Source organism: Macaca fascicularis, chromosome 1 (assembly GCF_037993035.2).
Source record: "Macaca fascicularis isolate 582-1 chromosome 1, T2T-MFA8v1.1".
In the NCBI taxonomy this organism is placed as follows: Eukaryota; Metazoa; Chordata; class Mammalia; order Primates; family Cercopithecidae; genus Macaca; species Macaca fascicularis.
The window spans coordinates 222,523,786-222,543,649 of NC_088375.1; the positions used below are offsets into that span (position 1 = coordinate 222,523,786).

General features: G+C 42.1%; 1 protein-coding gene across 7 annotated transcripts in view; it reads right to left on the reverse strand.

Moving 5' to 3' along the window:
• VPS13D (vacuolar protein sorting 13 homolog D) overlaps positions 1-19,864 on the reverse strand; it is a 284,031-nt gene that overhangs the window by 238,894 nt on the left and 25,273 nt on the right. For 6 of the 7 annotated variants that reach the window (XR_012425938.1, XR_012425941.1, XM_045380426.2 and 3 more), the window contains exons 8-18: positions 18,736-18,906; positions 18,174-18,274; positions 17,157-17,325; positions 14,796-14,897; positions 14,440-14,641; positions 13,512-13,691; positions 8,479-8,609; positions 7,578-7,653; positions 6,632-6,802; positions 4,399-4,529; positions 2,070-2,202 (exon numbers count right to left, since the gene is read on the reverse strand). Coding sequence is in view for 5 of the 7 variants with exons in the window: in XM_045380426.2 (XP_045236361.2) it covers positions 2,070-2,202; positions 4,399-4,529; positions 6,632-6,802; positions 7,578-7,653; positions 8,479-8,609; positions 13,512-13,691; positions 14,440-14,641; positions 14,796-14,897; positions 17,157-17,325; positions 18,174-18,274; positions 18,736-18,906 (1,567 nt within the window). In the remaining 2 variants the exon portion in view is untranslated. Of the gene's footprint in view, positions 1-2,069; positions 2,203-4,398; positions 4,530-6,631; positions 6,803-7,577; positions 7,654-8,478; positions 8,610-13,511; positions 13,692-14,439; positions 14,642-14,795; positions 14,898-17,156; positions 17,326-18,173; positions 18,275-18,735; positions 18,907-19,864 lie in introns of those variants that run through there. The other variant, XM_045380455.2, reaches the window with a different exon arrangement.

Consider the following 19,864-nt stretch of genomic DNA (forward strand, 5'->3'; position numbering starts at 1 on the left):
TGTTGGCCAGGCTGCTCTCGAACTCCTGAGTTCGTGTAATCCACCCGCCTCAGCCTCCCAAAGTGCTGGAATTACAGGAGTGAGCCACTGCGCCCAGCATCCACTGGAATGTTCTAAGAGAAGAGAGGTCTCATCTTTCTTGGTCAACACAGTCTTCCTAGTGCCAAGGTAGTGCTTGATGAGCAGTAACTGCTCAATATGCAATTGTGTAGCCCCAGAGACCACACTCAGCCCGTCTCCAGCTAAGCAGTGCCAAGACAACTATAAAAATACACCACTGGGGCTGAGCATGGTGGCTCACACCTGCAATCCCAGCACTTTGGGAGATCAAGACAGGCAGATTGCTTGAGGTCAGGAGTTCGAGACCTGCCTGGCCAACATGGCAAAACCCCATCTCTACTAAAAATACAAAAATTGGTTGGGTGCGGTGGCTCACGCCTGTAATCCCAGGACTTTGGGTCGCCAAGGTGGGTAGATCACTTGAGGTCAGGGGTTCAAGACCAGCCTAGCCAACACGGTGAAACCCCATCTCTACTAAAAATACAAAAATTAGCTGGGCGTGGTGGTGTGTGCCTGTAATTCCAGCTACCAGGGAGGCTGACGTGGGAGAATCATTTGAACCCGGAAGACAAAGGTTGCAGTGAGCTGAGACTGTGCCACTGCACTCCAGCCTGGGCAACAGAGCCAAGACTCTGTCTCAAAAAACAAATAAATAAATATACCCAGTGTTACAGAAGAAATACAAATAAAAACTACAATGAGATACCACCTCACACCCACAAACATGGCTATAATCAAAAAGGCAGACAATAACAAGTGATGACAAGGATGTGGAGAAAACGGAACCCTTGGACACTGCTGGTGCAGCCATTTTGGAAAAACAATCTGGGCTGAGCGCAGTGGCTCACGCCTACAATCTCAGCAGTTTGGGAGGCCAAGGTGGGCAGATCACCTGAGGTCAGGAGTTAAGACCAGACTGGCCAACATGGAGAAACCCCATGCCTACTAAAGATACAAAAATTAGCAGGGCATAGTGGTGGGCGCCTGCAATTCCAGCTACTCAGGAGGCTGAAACAGGAGAATTGCTTGAACCTGGGAGGCAGAGGTTGCAGTGAGCTGAGATGGCATCACTGCGCTCCAGCCTGGGCAACAGAGTGAGACTCCATCTCAAAAAAACAAACAAACAAAAACAATTTGGTACTTCCTCAAAATATTAAAACATGGAGTCACCACATGGCTCAGCAACTCCACTGCTAGGTATATAGAGAATTAAAAATATATGTCTACATTGCAGAAATGGGGGTGTTTAAAAAAGAAAAAAAATTTAAAGAAAATATATGTTTACACAAAAACTTATACATGAATGCTCACAGCAGCCCTATGCATAATAGCAAAAGAGTGGAAGCAACTCAAATGGCCATGAACAAATGGAAGGATAAACAAAATGCGGAACAGCCACACAATGGACTATTATTCAGCCATACGAAGGAAGGAAGTATTGGTATATATTACAACACAGAAGAACCTTGAAAACGTCATGCTAAATGAAAAAGCCAGACATAAAAGGCCACACATGGCATTATTCCATCATATGAAATGTTCAGAACAAATCCAGAGACAGAAAGATTCGTGGTTGCCAGGGGACAGGGAGTGGGAAGGCGAACTGGTGTTTAATGGGTACACACAAGAGTTTCAGTCAGGAAAGATGCAAAAGTCCTCCCAATATTAAATAGCAGTAAGAATTGCACAATTCTATCAACATACTAAAAACAACTAACTATACATTTAAAACTTAGAATTATACCTCAATAAAGCTATTATTTTAAAAGTAACAAGTGAACCCTCGGGTCTTAAAATTTTATGTAAACGTTTTATTAAGCTTTACTTATATTATCATAGATAGGTCCATCTACCAAGATATGTTTTCATTATTTCATTGTTTTAAAAGTTACACGTGAACTTGGAAGTTTACAAATGTTATATAAATGTTCTATTAAGCTTTACTTAGATAATCATAGATAGATTGATCTACCAAGATAGGCTTTCATTATTTCCCACTCACACTATACCTTGGGTATTCGTCAAAAGCATTCTTCCTAGATCCACAACAACTAACACGGGATTCTTGAATTTGAAATCATCAGGAAATATCACCTGAGGGGCAGAAATATCCAGTCGCACGGTCCATCGTTTACTCTCCTCCTGTACGAATAAAACAGTCATTAACCGTCACTGCCGAAACCCAACAGCTTTATCCATGGTGCTCAAGCGTTTCTGGAAGCTGCAGCTGGGATTATGGAGTGACTTAGTGGTCTACTGTATTACAGCCAAAAGTCTAACACAAAAGTAGATGTAAATGTTTGAGAATCTGAGAAATTACCACAGGCAAATATCTGAACGGGGGAGAAAAAAATAGCAAATAACTAAATAGGGGTGATAGTCTGTAGAAAGATAGTCTTAAGAAAGATTTTGTTTCTAATTTAAGAGTTTAATACTTTAAAGGATTACAGAAATTATAGAATTCAAATAAACACAGAACTCTAAACATTTTTACTTATTCAGGGGCATTGGTAACCACGAACTTCCATGCCAAAACATCTTAGCGAGAAACAAGCTTTCACATTTGAAATATAAATAACACACCAGGTCGGGCGCGGTGGCTCAAGCCTGTAATCCCAGCACTTTGGGAGGCCGAGACGGGCGGATCACGAGTTCAGGAGATCGAGACCATCCTGGCTAACACAGTGAAACCCCGTCTCTACTAAAATACAAAAAAAATTAGCCGGGCGAGGTGGCGGGCGCCTGTACTCCCAGCTACTCGGGAGGCTGAGGCAGGAGAATGGTGTGAACCCGGGAGGCGGGGCTTGCAGTGAGCTGAGATCCGGCCATTGCTCTCCAGCCTGGGCAACAGAGCTAGACTCCGTCTCAAAAAAAAAAAAAAAAAAAAAAAAAAAAACACCAATTCATGATTTATTCATTGTTCTTCCCTTCAACCAAAATCAGCCTCAACTGTATGTATGTGGCAAAAGCTAATTTACGTTACCAAAAAGAAACCTCTTTTGTTTACGAGAATACTAATTGTCATACTTTATGTAGAAACATACATACACACGCATATACATACACACCCCCAAAAACAAAGAACAGGGCTAATTCTCCATCCCATACTACACACCCCATTTTACTTGGATCATTTCTGCCTCTCTGACACCTATAACTTACTCTGCACTGTCCAAAAGATGCCACACTTTTTCTCAATGTGCCACCTGCTGCTGTATTGTAGCAGTGCACCTCCATGTCACCTTAGAAACTGTGTTTTACTGGACTATTTTGATTTCTTGAGACAAGGTCTCACTCTGTTGCTCAGGCTAGAATGCACATCATAGCTCACTGCACCCTCCAGTTCCTGCGCTCAAGCAATCCTCCCGCCTCAGCTTCCTGAACAGCTGGAACTATAGGTATGTGCTACCAGGCCCAGCTAATTTTTTTTTATTTTTTGTAGAGACAAGGTCTCACTATGTTGCCCACGCTGGTCTCAAACTCCTGAGCTCAAATGATCCTCCCACCTCAGCCTCCCAAAATGCCGGGATTACAGGCATGGGCCACCTTGCCCAGCCTTCCTACTGGACTGTGAAGATGCCTCTTGGCCCTCCCTGTCTATGGCATCCTCATGACAGCTGGTCATGTGGCATCACAAAGTGCCCATCATCACACCCTAGAATAGAAGCTGCGGCATCATTCCAGTTGTCTCTTCTGGTAACAGTAAGTAAAAAAGAGAAACTCTCATGTGAAACATGCACAAAGTATCAGGTCTGGAAAATGGAACAAACACAAGTCTTTTTTTTTTTTTCTTTTTGAGATGGTGTCTCACTCTGTTGCCTGGGCTGGAGTGCAGTGGTGCAATCTCGATTCACTGCAACCTCCGCCTCCCAGGTTCAAGTGATTCTCCTGCCTCCGCCTCCCGAGTAGCTGGGATTACAGGGACCCACCACCATGCCCAGCTAATTCTTGTACTTTTAGCAGAGACAGGGTTTCACCATGTTGGCCAGGCTGGTCTCGAACTCCTGACCTCAAGTGATCTGCCCACCTCGGCCTCCCAAAGTGCTGGAATTACAGGTGTGAGCCACCGCGCCCGGCACAAAGATGAGTCTTGAAAGTAACCTCATCCTGGTCTAAGGAGACACAGAATCTAGTCACAGTCACTCATTGTATTAGCTACACCCTGACTATAAAATACACAAGATTTTATTCTATGCTAGCTGATAAGGATTTAATATTCTGTTTATTCAGTTAGCATAACTGATATAAGTAAGCCTATCTACAGTAGGTAGTGACTTGATGGAAAGAATTCCTGCCCCTTCCACAATCCCCAAAGAGTGTTTATGGATGCTCACTTACAATGAAATCACCCACTAGCAAACGATCAAGAGTTTGCCGGATTTCTGCCTTGGTCTGCATCTTCAGCTTGTTATATTGTCTTCGGGCAGCTTCGGCCACTCTCAGCTCAAGTTCAGACTGATAACCAAAACCTGCAAGATCGGAAATACACAGGAGAGTCAGAATTTTCACACGGCTGGGTGAACAAAAGTCCTACATCAATTCTCACCAAGAATTTCCATTAAAGCTTAAAAAAAAAAAATCAGGCTGGGCATGGTGGCTCACACTCGTAATCCCAGCACTGTGGGAGGCCAAGGCGGGAGAATCACCTGAGCCCAGGAGACTGAGGCTGCAGTGAGCCATGATCACACCATTGCAATCCAGCCTGGCGTGACAGAGCAAGACCCTGTCTCAAGAAAAAAAAAAAAAATCAGTAACAACAGTTTCTTGCTCCAGTATGACCTGGCATAATACAGGGTAACAGGAATGAGACAAAAATAGGTAGTAGACAGCCATGGGGGAGAGGAGGCAAGTGAGAGAAGTATACCTAAACTACTAGAATTTCTTAAGCCATTTTCTGAAATATTCCAAACTACTATATTTCCAAATTGTTAAAAAGCACTGAAAGAGAAAATGGAATTTCAAAGGAAGTGCCTTCTATGTTCTTTGTTTTTTCTTCTTCTTCCTCTAAGATAAAGTCCCGCTCTGTCTCCTAGGCTGGAGTGCAGTGGCATGATCTTGCTTCACTGCAACCTCCGCCTCCCAGGTTCAAGCGATTCTCCTGCCTCAGACTCCCAAGTAGCTGGGATTACAGGCGCATGCCACCACACCCAACTAATTTTTGTATTTTTAGTAGAGACAGGGTTTCACCATGTTGGCCAGGCTGGTCTTGAACTCCTGACCTCTAGTGATCCACCTGCCTCAGCCTCCCAAAGTGCTGAGATTACAGGCGTGAATCACCACACCCAGCCTCTCTATATTCTTTTTTTTTAAGACAGGGTCTTGCTGTGTTGCCCAGGCTGGAGTGTAGTGGTGTAATCATAGCTCACTGTAGCCTTGAACTCCCAGTCTCAAGCAATCCTTCTGCCTCAGCCTCCCGAGTAGCTGGGGCTACAGGCACACACCACCATGCCTGATTAATTTTTTTAAATTATTTTTAGTAGAGATGAGGTCTCCCTATGTTGCCCAGGCTAGTCTCAAACTCCTGGGCTCAAGCAATCCCCCAGCCTCGACCTCTCAAAGTTCTAGGATTATAGGTATGAGTCATTGTGCCTGGCCACCTTCTATATTCTATCAGTGACAGAGCAATGAAGTCACAGCATTTATGGCTACTGTTTATATGAAAAGACTAAAAAACTAGTCCAAAAACTAAAACAGCTTCATTGTAATAAAGAGGGAAGGGACATTTAAGAAAATACTATTGTTTTATAAATCTCCCTGTCCATAAAAGTACTTTTTCTGCACCTACTGTTTCAAATCTTTTTGGGGAACAAAGGGAGGCATAAATAAATCAATGATGACATTTAGAACTTTACAGTATTTAATGCTGCACAAAGGAGGTCAAAGAGACCACTGATCCTGTCATCTAGAAGGAAATTCTTGAACACTCCTGCTCAGTTCACTGGTCTAAAATATCCCGGGTAGCCAAGGAAACCACTGTCCTAGTGAAATGAAAAGTATGGATATCGTTGCTTTTCAGTTCCAAGATGCAGATTTCCAGTTACAATGCTGGCTGAAAATACAGCCGTGTGAAATCAATATCATGAAACTATTTTATGCCTGTAGTACTTTCATCTATTTTTGTAAGAATGTTTTGTAATTGAGAAACCTAAAAGAGATGATGAACTCCCTCACCCCATACTATTTTATTGCCTTCAATCACTCTAATATTTTAAGATAGGTACTGATTCAAAGGTAGTGGCTTTCAAAAAGTACAGCTGCTATTCTTTGGTGCCATTATTCAGAATGACAGTATGACATAAAAATGGAAAAAAAAAGAGAGAAATGAAAAGTATGACTAAACGCATGCTAAGTGGAGGCAAACAAAGAGAAAATATTTAAGGATATAGATTTATCTTGGAAAAGACTGTCCACAAACTTCTACCCTGATTTGGTAACAGGACAGGGCAACCCGACTGACTTACTCTACAGACCTTTTTTGTTGCTATCAGAGCATCTGAATAACCCTTGTCCAGAACACCAGAAATAACAATAAAGATGTTTTTAAAAAGGAAGATCAAACAAAAAAGTTAACCTGAGGTATGAACCTTTCCCTTGTAGAAAAAGTCTGCTACTTTTTTAATGGCCTGCGGATTGTATATGATGTTCAAGGGCCTTGTGCTGACATTGAGTCGCCTCTCAAAGTGGCTGTGTGCCGGATTTCTCTCATACAGCATCTCAAAAACTGGGTCATCTGGGTCTGCAGCTAAAGGAAAGAATAGGAATAAGAACATGGAACAAAGCAAAAACGATAACTTTATTCTTAATAGACCTGTGAGAAATTCTGGAAAAACAGACATTTTCTAAATTATTTTCCAATTAGTTCACATTTATGCCTATCTTTAAAACAGAAAGCCTAATCAGGATTGACTGTTTAATTTTCCACAGGAATTACATAGACTGGCCTGTTGTACTAGCTCCCATATATCATGGAAACCAAGGACCTGAAGGCCCTGCAAGGTTGCCCAGTTAGCCTCAGGTTCGCATCTCCACTGAGAGAGGACCAGGCTGTCTCCAAGTCAAACCCGGGTGCACACAGCAAATCACTGTGCACAAAACAGAAAACATTCCCTCTTTTACTACTGATCAAAGACTACTGATCTGGTTTTTGCTGGAAAGCCCCCCAAAAAGAATTTTTAAATTATTAAAAAAAAAAAAAAAAAAAAAAAAAAAAAAAGGTCAGGCATGGTGGCTCATGCTTGTAATCCCAGCACTTTGAGAGGCCAAGGAGTTCAAGACCAGCCTGGACAACATGGCAAATCCCCATCTCTACTAAATATACTAAAATTATCCGGACATGGAACCACACGCCTGTAATCCTGACTACGGCATGAGAATTACTCGAACCTGGGAGGCAGAGGTTGCAGTGAGCCAAGATCACGCTACTGCACTCCAGCCTGGGCGACAGAGCGAGGCCCTGTCTCAAAGAAAAATTAATTTAAAAAATTAAAAAATTTTTTTAAAAAAGTAGGACAAAGTACCTGGGTAATGATCACTTCTGTCTGCAGATGTAGTTTGTACACCAAAAGACTGTGAGACTCTGCCAACTTCTTTTTGCTATTAAACAAACACACAAAAATGCATAGACGTCAGGGTGAGAGGAGAGTAAATTCACTAAACAAACCATCTTACCCTTTAGCAACACACTCCCTTAGCACAATCAGATCAAAACCCACTTTACCTCAGATTGAGTACTTGCAGAATTGTTCCGTTTTCTGCCCTTTTCCCCATCTAGTGAGACCGCATCTTTTCCTTTGTACTGACAATATGCTACTTGGCACTCAGCACATTTAATGAACAGTTGCTAAATGAAAATTAAACATATCTAACTTTTCAAATTTTCAGTCTGCCTTCCCACCCTCTCCACAACCTTCCCCCAACCACAATAAAACTATGGACAGAATAAGGGGTTAACTATTCAACCACGTGGACAGTTTGTTGCTAACTTAAGATCAAAGATCTTATCATTAATAATGTATATTTTGAAAATTATACAAATATAGAAAACTTGAGATATTTCCGTTTTGGGACCCTGGCAAGATGAGATTTCATGTCAGTGACTAAGGGTCAGAAGGCATGAAAATGACTGTTAGATACAGAGGAAACCCAAACATTGAAATGCAGAAAATAGTGGTCTTATAGCATTTTCTTCCAAATCAGAGCAAAATAGACCATGGTGGCTACAACACAGGAGTGCAAGAAGGCATAGCCATAAATCTCACCAACATTTTCTCTTTAACAAATTCAAGAAACTTCTCTAATCCCAGCACATCAGTCTCAAGATCATCAAATTTGTCAGAATGAATCAGGTATCATTCACCTAAAACAGACTACAATTTACCAACACCTTAGATACATTCATTATCCCACTGTTGTACATACTGGATTAGGGAAGACTAGAAGAGGAAACATAGTTCCTTCTGTAGCCAGGTCTCGAAGAAACAGTCCACCCAACCGGACTGAAAGCAAGGAGGAATTTCTTCGAGGAAGAGACTCTGCTAGAAGTTTTACATCTATAAAACATAAGCAAAATAGTTGATACAATGCTTATGAGAGCCTAAAGTGTTTTTAAAAATATTAGATATTCTACTTTACAGAGTATTATTAGATATGATGAACTACTTTTCCTTGGAATTAAACAAACAAACAAAAAAACCCTATCTATCTATAGGCACATATTGGAGATATTACGGGTTTGGTTCCAGACCACTGCAATAAAGTAAGGATCACAATAAAGCGAGTTACACAAATTTTTTGGTTTCCCAGTGCATAGAAAAGTGATGTTGACACTATACAGTAGTCTACTGAGTGTGCAATAGCATTATGCCTGAAACTACAATACAGATACTTTAAAATTTTAAAATATTTTCTTGCTAGAAAGTACTGACAATCCTGTGAGTCTTCAGCGAGTTGTAATCTTTTTGCTGGTGGAAGGTCTTGCCTACATGTCGATGCCTGCTGACTGATCAGGGTGTGGTTGCTGAAGTGTTGGGGTTACTGTGGTGACTTCTTAAAATAAGACAATGAAGTTTGCTGCATCAACTGACTCTTCCTTTCACAGAAGATTTCTCTGTAGCAGGTGATGCTGTTTGATAAAGCAGGTGTTTAACCGCAATAGAACTTCTTTCAAAAACACAGTCAATCCTCTCAAACCCTGTCATTAGCAACTAAGTTTATTTAGCATCCTAAAAACTTTGTTGTCGTTTCCTTTTTTTACTGTGTTTTCTTTTTTGAAACAGGGTCTCGCTTTGTCACCCAGGCTGGAGTGCAGTGGTGCAATCATAGCTCACTGTAACTTCAGAGTCCTGAGCTCAAGGGATCCTCCTACCTCCCAAGTGGCTAGGACTAGAGGTGTAAGCCACCACGACCAACTAATTTTTTTTTTTTATTTTTAGTAGACATAGGGTCTTGCTGTATTGCCCAGGCTGGTCGTGAACTCCTGGCCTGAAATGATCCTCCTGCCTTGGCCTCCCAAAGTGCTGGGATTACAGGCGTGAGCCACCACACCCAGCCTTTGGTTGTCATTTCAACAGTGTTCACTATATCTTCACCGGGAGTAGATTCCATCTCAAGAAACCACCTTCTTTCCTCATCTGTAAGAAATAACTCTTCATCCATTCAAGTTTGATAATGAGATTACAGCAATTCAGTCACATTTTCAGGTTCCACTTCTAATTCTAGTTCTCTTGCTATTTACCCCACATTTGCAGTTACTTCCTCCACTTAAGTCTTGAACCCCTCAAAGTTATCCAAGAGGGTTGATTTCTTCCAAACTCCTGTTAATGTTGATATTTTGACCTCCTTCCATGAATTACAAATGTTCTTCATGGCATCCAGAATGGTGAATCCTTTCCTGAAGCTTCTCTATATACTTTACTCAGGTCCATCAGAGGAATCACTATTTATGGCAGCGATAGCCTATGAAATGTATTCCTTAAATAATAAAAGTTGAGGCTGGGAGTGGTGACTCACACCTGTAATCCCAGCACTTTGGGGGGCTGAAGCAGGAGGATCATCTGAGGCCAGGAGTTTGAGACCACCCTGGCCAACAAAGTGAGAGCTCATCTCTGAATAAATTAAGTAATTAATTAAAGAAACAAACAAACTTGAAAGTTGAAATTACTCCTGGATCCATGGGCTGCAGAATGGATGCTGTGTTAGCAGGCATGAAAACAACACCAATTTCTTTATACTTCTCCCAGCAGAGGTCTTGGGTGACTGGATGCATTATCCACGAGCAGTAATATTTTGAAAGGAATCTTTTTTTCTGAGCAGTAGGTCTCAATAGCAGCCTTAAAATCTTCAGTAAACCATGCTGTAAACAGATGTGCTGTCATCATCCAAGCTTTGTTGCTTCACTGATAGAACACAAGCAGAGGAGATTGAGCATAATTCTTAAGGGCCCTGGGATTTTCAGAAAGGTAAATCAGCAACTTAAAGTCACCAGCTGCACTGGCCCCTAACAAGAGAGTCAGCCTGTCCCTTGAAGCTTTGAAGCCAGGCATTGACTTCTCCTCTCTAGCTATGAAAAGTCCTAGATGGCATCTTCTTCCAATAGCAGGCTTCTTCATCTACAATGAAAATCTGTCATTTAGTATAGCAAGGATCTTAGCTGGATCTTCTGGATAACTTGCTGCAGCTTCCCCATCAGCACTGGCTGCTTCGCCTTGCACTTTCATGTTACAGAGATGGCTTCTTTCCTTCAAATTCATGAACCAACCTCTGTAAGCTTCAAACTCTTCTTCTGCAGTTTCCTCTCCTCTCTCAGCCTTCCCAGAACAGAAATGAGTTAAGGCCTTGCTGTGCTTTAGGCTTTGGCTTAAGGGAAGGCTGTGGCTGCTTTGATCTTCTATCCAGACCATTCAAACTTTCTTCATTGCAGCAGTAAGGCTGTTTTGCTTTCTGATCATTCGTGTGTTTGCTGAAGTAACACTTTTATTAGTAATTTCCTTCAAGAACTTTTCCTTTGCATTCACAACTTGGCTAACTGTTTGGCACAAGTGGCCTAGCTTTTGGCCTATCTCAGCTTTCGACATGTCTTCCTCACTAAGCTTAATCACGTTTAGCTTTTGATTTAAAGTGAGACATGTGCACATTTAGCTTCTGATTTAAAATGAGAGACATGTGACTCTTCCTTTCACCTGAACATTTAGAAGCCATTGTAGGTTTATTAATTAACCAAATTTCAACATTGTGTCTCAGGTAATAGGGAGGCCCGAGGAGAGGAAAAGAGACAAGGAAATGGCCAGTCGGTGAAGCAGTTGGAACATACACAGTATTTACAGTTACCATCTTCGATGGGCATGGTTCATGGCACTCCAAAACAAATAAAATAACATTACAAATCAGATCACCATAACAGAATAATCATGGAAAAGTTTGAAATACTGGGCAAATTACCAAAATGTGACACAGAGACACAAAGTGAGCACATGCTGTTGGAAAAATGGCACCTGTAGACTTGCTCATTTTCAAATCTTCAATTTGTAAAAAATGCAGTGTCTATAAAGTGCAATCAGGCAAAGTGCAATAAAATGAAGTGTGCCTGTATCTATCCAGCTATCTAAACATACAAAGACCGTTAGAAGTTTCCCAGCAGAATGAATTTTAAATAGCGCCTTTTCAATTCAGTTCAAGTAGTCTGCTAGTTAATACTAAGTTTATGACAGCTCAACTTTCTACAGTATGAAGTCAAACAAACGGGCTTTTAAAAAAACAAATCATTTGTCCTTCTTCAACTACTGAGGAATCTCAAATAAGTTACTGCTTTATGGACTGAAATAAAAATATTTGTGAGATGTCCAAACCAACATCTGCATATTTATACATCTTTAATTCAAAGTCACAAAAAGAAGGCAAATAATGTCCAGTCCATCCTCATTATTCACAGATTCCATATTTGCTTACTTGCTAAAATTTGTAACCCCAAAATTAATCCTCATGGCACTCTGTCAGTCATTCAGACACTCACAGAGCAGAAAAAAATTCAAGCCGACTGATATGCACATTCCCACCTGAGTTCAAACAAGGCAACACTCTGCCTCCTCGTTTCAGCTCTCACACTGTGAACAAACATCCTTCCCATGGTCTTCTGTTTAGAGCCATGTTTTTCATGCTTCTGTGCTTTTTGCTTGCGGTTTCACTATTTAAAACAACCCCCTAGTGCTAAAGTGCTGTCTAGTGGTCCTGAGTGCAAGAAGACTGTGATGTGCGTTACAAAAATAATATGAGGCCAGGCACGGTGGCTCACGCCTGTAATCCCAACACTTTCGGAGGCTGAGGCGGGCAGATCACAAGGTCAGGAGATCAAGACCATCCTGGCTAACACAGTGAAACCCCATCTCTACTAAAAATACAAAAATAATTAGCCAGGAGTGGTGGTGGGCGCCTGTAGTCCCAGCTACTTGGGAGGTTGAGGCAGGAGAATAGCGTGAACCCAGGAGGCAGAGCTTGCAGTGAGTGAGACTGCGCCACAGCACTCCAGCCTGGGCAACAAAGCGAGATTCTGTCTCAAAAAAAAAAAAAAATGAGTATTAGAGAAACTTCATTCAGGCATGAGTCATAGTGCTATAGGCCATGAGTTCAATGTTAATAAATCAATAACACAATGCTCCTCGACTTAGGATGGAGTTATGATAAACCCACCATAAGTTGAAAATATCATAAGTCAGCTGAGCACAATGGCTCACGCCTGTAATCCCAGCACTTTGGGAACCCGAGGAGGGCGGATTGCTTGAGGTCAGGAGTTCAAGACCAGCCTGGCCAACATGGCGAAACCCTGTCTTATCATAAGTCAAAAATGCATTTCATACACCTAACCTACTGGACATCACAGCTTGGCCTAGCCCACCTTAAAAGTGCTCAGAACACTTACATTAGCCTACAGGTAGGCAAAATCATCTAGCAACACAGTCCACTGTAGACTATGAGCTGCTTACCTCATGATCGCATGGCTGACTGGGAGCTGTGGCTCACTGTTGCTGCCCAGCATCTTCAGAGAATATCATACTACCTACCTCTAGCCCAGGAAAAGATCAAAATTCAAAATCCGAAGTATGACTTCTACTGAATGTGCAGCACTTTTGTGCTACTTGTAAAGTCGAAAAATCCAAAGTCAAAGTATCCTAAGTCAAGGACTGTCTGTATATCCATATTAAATGTCTTTAAATACAGACACACATTTTAAAAAATAAGGTTAGGTACTGATCAGTTGATGAATGTTATGACCAGAGATTCACATGAACCTAACCCAGTAGTTCCCCTAAGAGCAATGGTTCCACATTGGGTAATACAGTTTTCGCACTGACTTTCTAGACTATTCACTACACTATTCACTACAGCGAATAATGAGAATCGCCAGGACATTGGCCCACAGAGAGACAACAGTGGCAGGTAGTTTCTTAGGGGCAGTGTACCTGAAAACTCGAGCTGCATGAAAGCACTTTCATTCATTTGAGGAGTTCCTTGCTCCTTGTGTAACAGAGTCACTGTACCTCGCTGCAACTGCAAATTCAGTTTGGCAAAGACATGATCTCGCTTTGTATATGTGTTCATACATGAGGCATCTGCAGTGGGGTCAAAAAACTCCTCGGTGCCTAAATGGTAAGGGAGAAAAGACTGTAAGAAAAAACATGGAAGAATAAAAAAGCACCAGCAAGCAGATTGATCACAGTTATGATGATGTTTATTTAACTATTTTTCCCTGTGTTAAGGAAGAACTCCAAAGTCATGGGTGACTGTTTTATAGTATTTCCTAATGTAAAACAACCCTAATTGTTTTTTAAGGGATATCAACTTATTATCAAACCAGGAAGGATAAGACTCATGATAAGGGATGGTACAAAGCAGTGCTGCCCAGTATGGTGAAATGGTCCACATCTGTGATGTCCAGTACAGTGGCCACTAACCACATGTGGCTACCAAGCACTGGGAGCACACGTGGCTAATGTGCTAGTGCAATTAAGAAATTAAATTTTTACTTGTATTCAATTTGTATTAAATTTTAGTAGCCATTTGTGCCTATGGCTAGATATCGGACACTGCAGGTTTAAGAGAGGCTCTAGACTGGTATTCAAATTTCAGAGTTTAAAATTGTTCAACTTGTTCAAATTTAGCTCTTTTACAACCTCTGCCTCTCAGCTCTATCTGAAACTGCATTAATATGTACATTTAGTCACGGAGTTACAAATGGAGTATCTCCCAAAATATTTCTTCTCTTAGCCTCTATGAACATAAACTGTTTTCCAAATATCTACTTTTGTTAAATTTGAAAAATACCACAAGCTGTTGCACAAATAACAGACCAATTTGTTTGAATCGAGTGAAGGCCAGCTCCCACCGTACCCAGGATCTCTTCGGGAATCCACTGCTCCTGCTGCTCTGCTGACAGTCCCTCAACCACATTCCCTTCTGGGGTTTGCTGCCCGTACCAGCCACCCCATCCAGGAAACCAGGACTGAAGATACTGCAGCATCCCACTGCCTCCACCAGGTTCTGGGTCTCCCGGAGAGGCTCCTGGAGAATCAAACTGAGGCTCCCGCAGACTCTGTGTCAATCACAAAGGAGCAAAGATGAGTACTCAAAGATAGAAGCAAGCTGTGCTATGCTGCTGTTCCCCCCACAGGAGCATAAGCACATCAAAACTGTAGCACTCGGGGTGTGCTGGGTCTGAACAAATCCTCTTGTAGAGGATTTCTTACCTCTGCTAGTTCTTCTTGTTTGTGAAATCGATCATGAACCAGTTCACGCAAAATCTTCAATTCCTCAAAGCTCTGTTCCTCTTCAATCCGACACATTTCCTCCTGTTTGGGTGAAAACAAAAGCAAATAAACAAAAACACAAACGTTGTACATCCACAGACACTGGACACCCTCACAAGCCACTAAAAGTACAGCACAGGAAACTCTCTGGTCCCCTGCATTTCCACTGAAGGCCAAGAAACAAGATAAATAGTTCCATGATTGCTGTTTCTGGCTTAAGCAGCTTTCCATATAATCCAGTAGATGTTATTTGGTCTTAAAAACATCACTAACAATTCTCCAGAAATTTAGCTCTATGAAAGAAGGGGGGAAAAAAATCACTAACAAGTTTCATGATATCTGAGATGAATGGTGAATGGAGAGGGAAGGAAGAAGAGCAGTACTCAGTTTTAAGAGTCATGAAAGCGTATGGACTGTTGCAGCACCCACATTTTGAACAGCACTGACCCCATTTACAAAGGGCTTCCACATGTATTAGCTCAGATGAGCAGTAAGCAGTCTAGTTATCGCTCTTCCTGAAACTCAGGACCAAGTTTCCACAGGAAGTGTACAGGCTCCAGCTCTCTTACCATTCATGTAGGAAATCAGCAAGAACGTGGTCATTTTCACTTGTTTCACACTAGTTAGGAAAGAACCATGATACCCAGCTACATTTTTTAAAAGCAGAATTAGCTGTCCTGAACTGCTTCTTATACCGTAACATTAAGAAAAAAGGAGATTTTACGTGTTTATGTTTACTTGCTCATCTCAGTTGTAAATGAGATTTTCTCTCCCTCTATGTCTTTGCCTGTGTCTTTAAGACAATCATCCAAGGGCTGGGCGCAGTGGCTCAGGTCTGTAATCCCAGCACTTTGGGAGGTCAAAGTGGGCAAACCCCCTGGAGCCCAGGGGTTCCAGATCAGCCTGGGCAACACAGTGAAACCCTGTCTCTATAAAAGATACAAAACTTAGCCGAGTATGGTGACGCACAACTACTCAGGAGGCTGAGGTGGGAGTATCCCTTCAGCCAAGGAGGCTGAGGTTGCAGTGAGCCAAGATTGCACCACTGAACTCCAGCATGGATGACAGAAGGAGATCCAGTCTCAGAAAAAAAAAGGGTAGGCTGGGGGCGGTGGAGGCTGAGGCAGGCGGATCACTTAAGCTCATGAGTTCAAGACCAGCCAGGGCAGAAGGGTGAAACCCCATCTCCACAAAAAATAAAAAATTAGACAGTTGTGATGCAGGCCTATAGTCCCAGCTACTTGAGAGGCTGAGGTGGGAGAATGGCTTGCGCCCAGGGGGCAGAGGTTGCAGTGAGCATGACCACATCACTGTATTCCAGCCTAGACAATAGAGCCAGACCTTGTCTCAAAGAAAATTTAGAAAAAGGAAAGAAAAGAGAAAAGAAAATCATCCACAATGTCTGGTTTATTTTATCCTTCTCATAAGGTTCCTGCGTCAGTAACCATGTCTGACACTAGGATAAAAGCATTAGCAAAGGGAGTGGGCCACAGCCTCAGGGTGCTGGCAGGAGAGGCGCTAACCACTAGGGATTCAGCATTGACCTCAGTGACCACACAGCAGGTGCTGAAGGGAAAAGTACTCCTTTGTGCTTGGAAGAGTCTACTAAACAAATGGTTAGTTAAGGGGCAGTACCTGAGCCAAAATCCTGGAAACAGTCTAAGCTGCTACTGCAAAAATTGATGCTCACAAAACTGAAACCAAACAAGCAGCAAAGCAATCCCCAATACCTTCCCCCAAGAGAGCAGGCAGACAGCTAGAGAAGGGGTGGGGTCCCATGCCAGGGCTCCGGGAGGGGGCATTCTAAGGGCCTTTAACCCTACTATTAACTAAACGTGAGCTTGCCTTCACCATGTACTTCACCTTTTCTGCCTAGCCTCTACCACCTAAATATCCAAGGTCAATCAAGTCCACTGGGATTACAGAAAACAGAGGCCAAAGTTCACAGAGATTACAGACTTTGAAGTAAAAGAATTAGGACTCGGATCAGGCTTTGAAGAGAGGCGAGTGACTGCATGAAACAGTCCCTCGAGCTGGGGGGCAGGTGTGTGGGCACAGAGTCAGAGCAGGACCATGGTGTCTTTTCTTCCTCCTATCCCGTGGCCAGGCTCCCCTCGGGCAGTGGAGTATGGAAGATGCTCCTGGCTTTGTTCTCACCCTACTAAGACCAATTCTATCCTGTAAAATTTAGCCACTTTGGCAGGGACTTTATTACTTCACAGATCCCATTTTCTTTAGTCATTGAGAGAACATTCTTACCTTGTGAATAAGACAAGACACACAAGACCACAGTCCACTTACCTTGTCATCTGTGGACAGCAGGCCTCCTTTTAACTTGTTGAAATATTTGTCAGTGTAAGACACAGCATCGCGAGCCCGGTGCAACATAAAGTCCCAGGTGCAGCGTTTCCTCTGCTCTCTGATCTCATATAAGTTAGCATTCAAAGCAAAATACCACCATTCTCGGCAGCTGAAATAGTCCATAACAATGTAATCACTTCTTACAACAAAAGCAACGAAAAGGCTACCAATCTAGGACAATCCACATAACCCCACTCCTCTCCTGAGACACCTTTTCTCTTGTCAGCCACCAGTTTATATATTAGGCTCATCTTAATATTAAACCCACTAGGTGGAGAAGGCAAATCTGCCAAAGAACATCAAATAATAGATCCCAAATGTATTTATCAATAACATAGTTCTCGATTGGTTTGAATTTTAATACCCGTCCCCTCCACTGACAGAATATTGAGGGCTGACTGTAAGGTAAATACCGTCTTAAGATAATTACCAAGGATGTGACTACTAAAGATTTTTAATTGAATACTTCTAACTAAAGACATGGAACTACATAGGATCTTTAAAAAGTTTTATTATATCACACTGGTCAAGTTTATCACTGCAACATGAAAATAGGATTCAGTTTTGCTATGGAGGCTGCAAAGAGTACTATGTAAATGTTGACCAAACAACCTGGGAGAAAACACACAGGGAAGTGGGTTCAAAGAATATTTAAAGTATTTTAATACACACCAGATCCCACCAGAGCAGCATCAGCCTACTTGCTAAATGAGACTGAGAGGATCCTCTGAATTTTACTACACTCAGTCTAACAGTAAGCTGATGACACCAAATAAATATACAGAAAGAATATCAACAATGATAAACAACGGGAATGGCATTCCAAGGACCAGAAAAAATCAATTGTACTTTTATCTCCAAACAAGGGTAAAGGACAGTGAGGCATATTTCTGATCTATGTACATAATAAGAACAGACTCCCAAATGTATTTCATGACCACACTGAGAAGCCCTTACTTCTTAGATATCGCCACTTTGGGTTTCCACCTTCGGAACTTCACCTGCCTCTCCTTTCGTTCCAGCTCCTTGAGGAATTCCATGATTTGCCGGTATTGCAGCTTTTTATTAGAGGTTAAGAGATACTAGGTTAGAATTGGTTTGTTTCTTTTACTCAATTAAGACCTATATCTAACAAGAACAATTCACATTAGTTGATACACTGAATTGAAACCCGGTGCAAACTGAAACACCAAAATATCAGCATCAAGTGGCATATTTCTCTGAACACTGACAGTTAAGCCTATGCATTGCCGTATCGCTTGTATTTTTTGTTCAGCTCTTAAAAAAATCAAAACAAAACTAGCCTCCTTTCCAATCCATACCACCAACTAATTAAAAAGAAAAAAAAACTAACCTGAGATCAACCCATTCTAACTATGTAACAGTTACATAGTTTTGGTCTGGAGGGAAATGGTCTCAGGTGAACTGTCTTTCCTGGTGAGGATACATTAATATCAAGACTTTCACGGCAGTCACCAGTGTGACAGTGAGTAGATGCCACTGAGAAGCAAGGGCATACCTGAGAGAGTTTCAAGGGAATGGTCTCCAGCTGAATGTCACAATCAATACGGGGACTGTGCCGAGACCGCAGGGGCTTCTTGGAGCAGTTTCTCTTCAGAAGAGCAGATGCAAACACAGGCTCCAGGACGTAGTGATGGCTGCGACTCTCCATGCTCCTGGCCATGGCCTCCTGTGTGTCACAAGAACACCTGCTCTGCTCAGAATGGCTTTCCGTCTGGGAGTCACTCTTTTACAGTGTTGGGGTTTTATGACAAACAGTGGAGCACAGTCACAGGCTGTGTCACAGCAGCAAATGTTTTTGTCAGTTTTGTTTTTATTCATTTTTATTCTTTTTATATGAGGACAGGATCTCACTATATTGTCCTGTCTGGTCTTGAACCCCTAGGCTCAAGTGATCCTCCCGCCTCCCAAAGTGCTGGGATTACAGGCATGAGCCCCCGGGCCTGGCCAACAGCAAATGTTTTTAGGATCAAGTAACATGTTGGTATGTTATCTAATCAACAGTGTATTGTATCGACATCCAAAAACACTATAAAACTGGGTTATAAAACTCTCTAGTATTTCAAATTTTTTATTTATATTTCTTTTCTCTTTTTTTTTTTTTTTTTTTTTTGAAACGAGTCTTGCTGTGTTGCCAGGCTGGAGTGCAGTGACGCAATCTCGGCCCACTGCAACCTCCGACTCCCTGGTTCAAGCAATTTTCCTGCTTCCGCTTCTCAAGTAGCTAGGATTACAGGCATGCACCACCATGCCCAGCTAATTTTTATATTTTTAGTACAGACAGGGTTTCACCATGTTGGCCAGGATAGTCTCCATCTCCTGACCTCATGATCCACCCACCTTGGCCTCCCAAACTGCTGGGATTACAGGTGTGAGCCACCGCGCCCAGCCTTTCTATTTCTTAATAGGTAATACACTCACATGGTTTAAAATTTTAAAGGGAAAAAAAGGTGAAATCTCTTTCCTGGTCTCATCCCCAGCCACCCACTTTACCTCCTCAGAGGCAACCAATGACACCAGCTTCTCATGTCTCCCACCCAAGCCGTTCTGTACACATGCGGAGACATCTGTAATTTTCTGTTTTCTTCAACAAATGCTATAAATGCTGTTTTTACCTTAGTTTAACT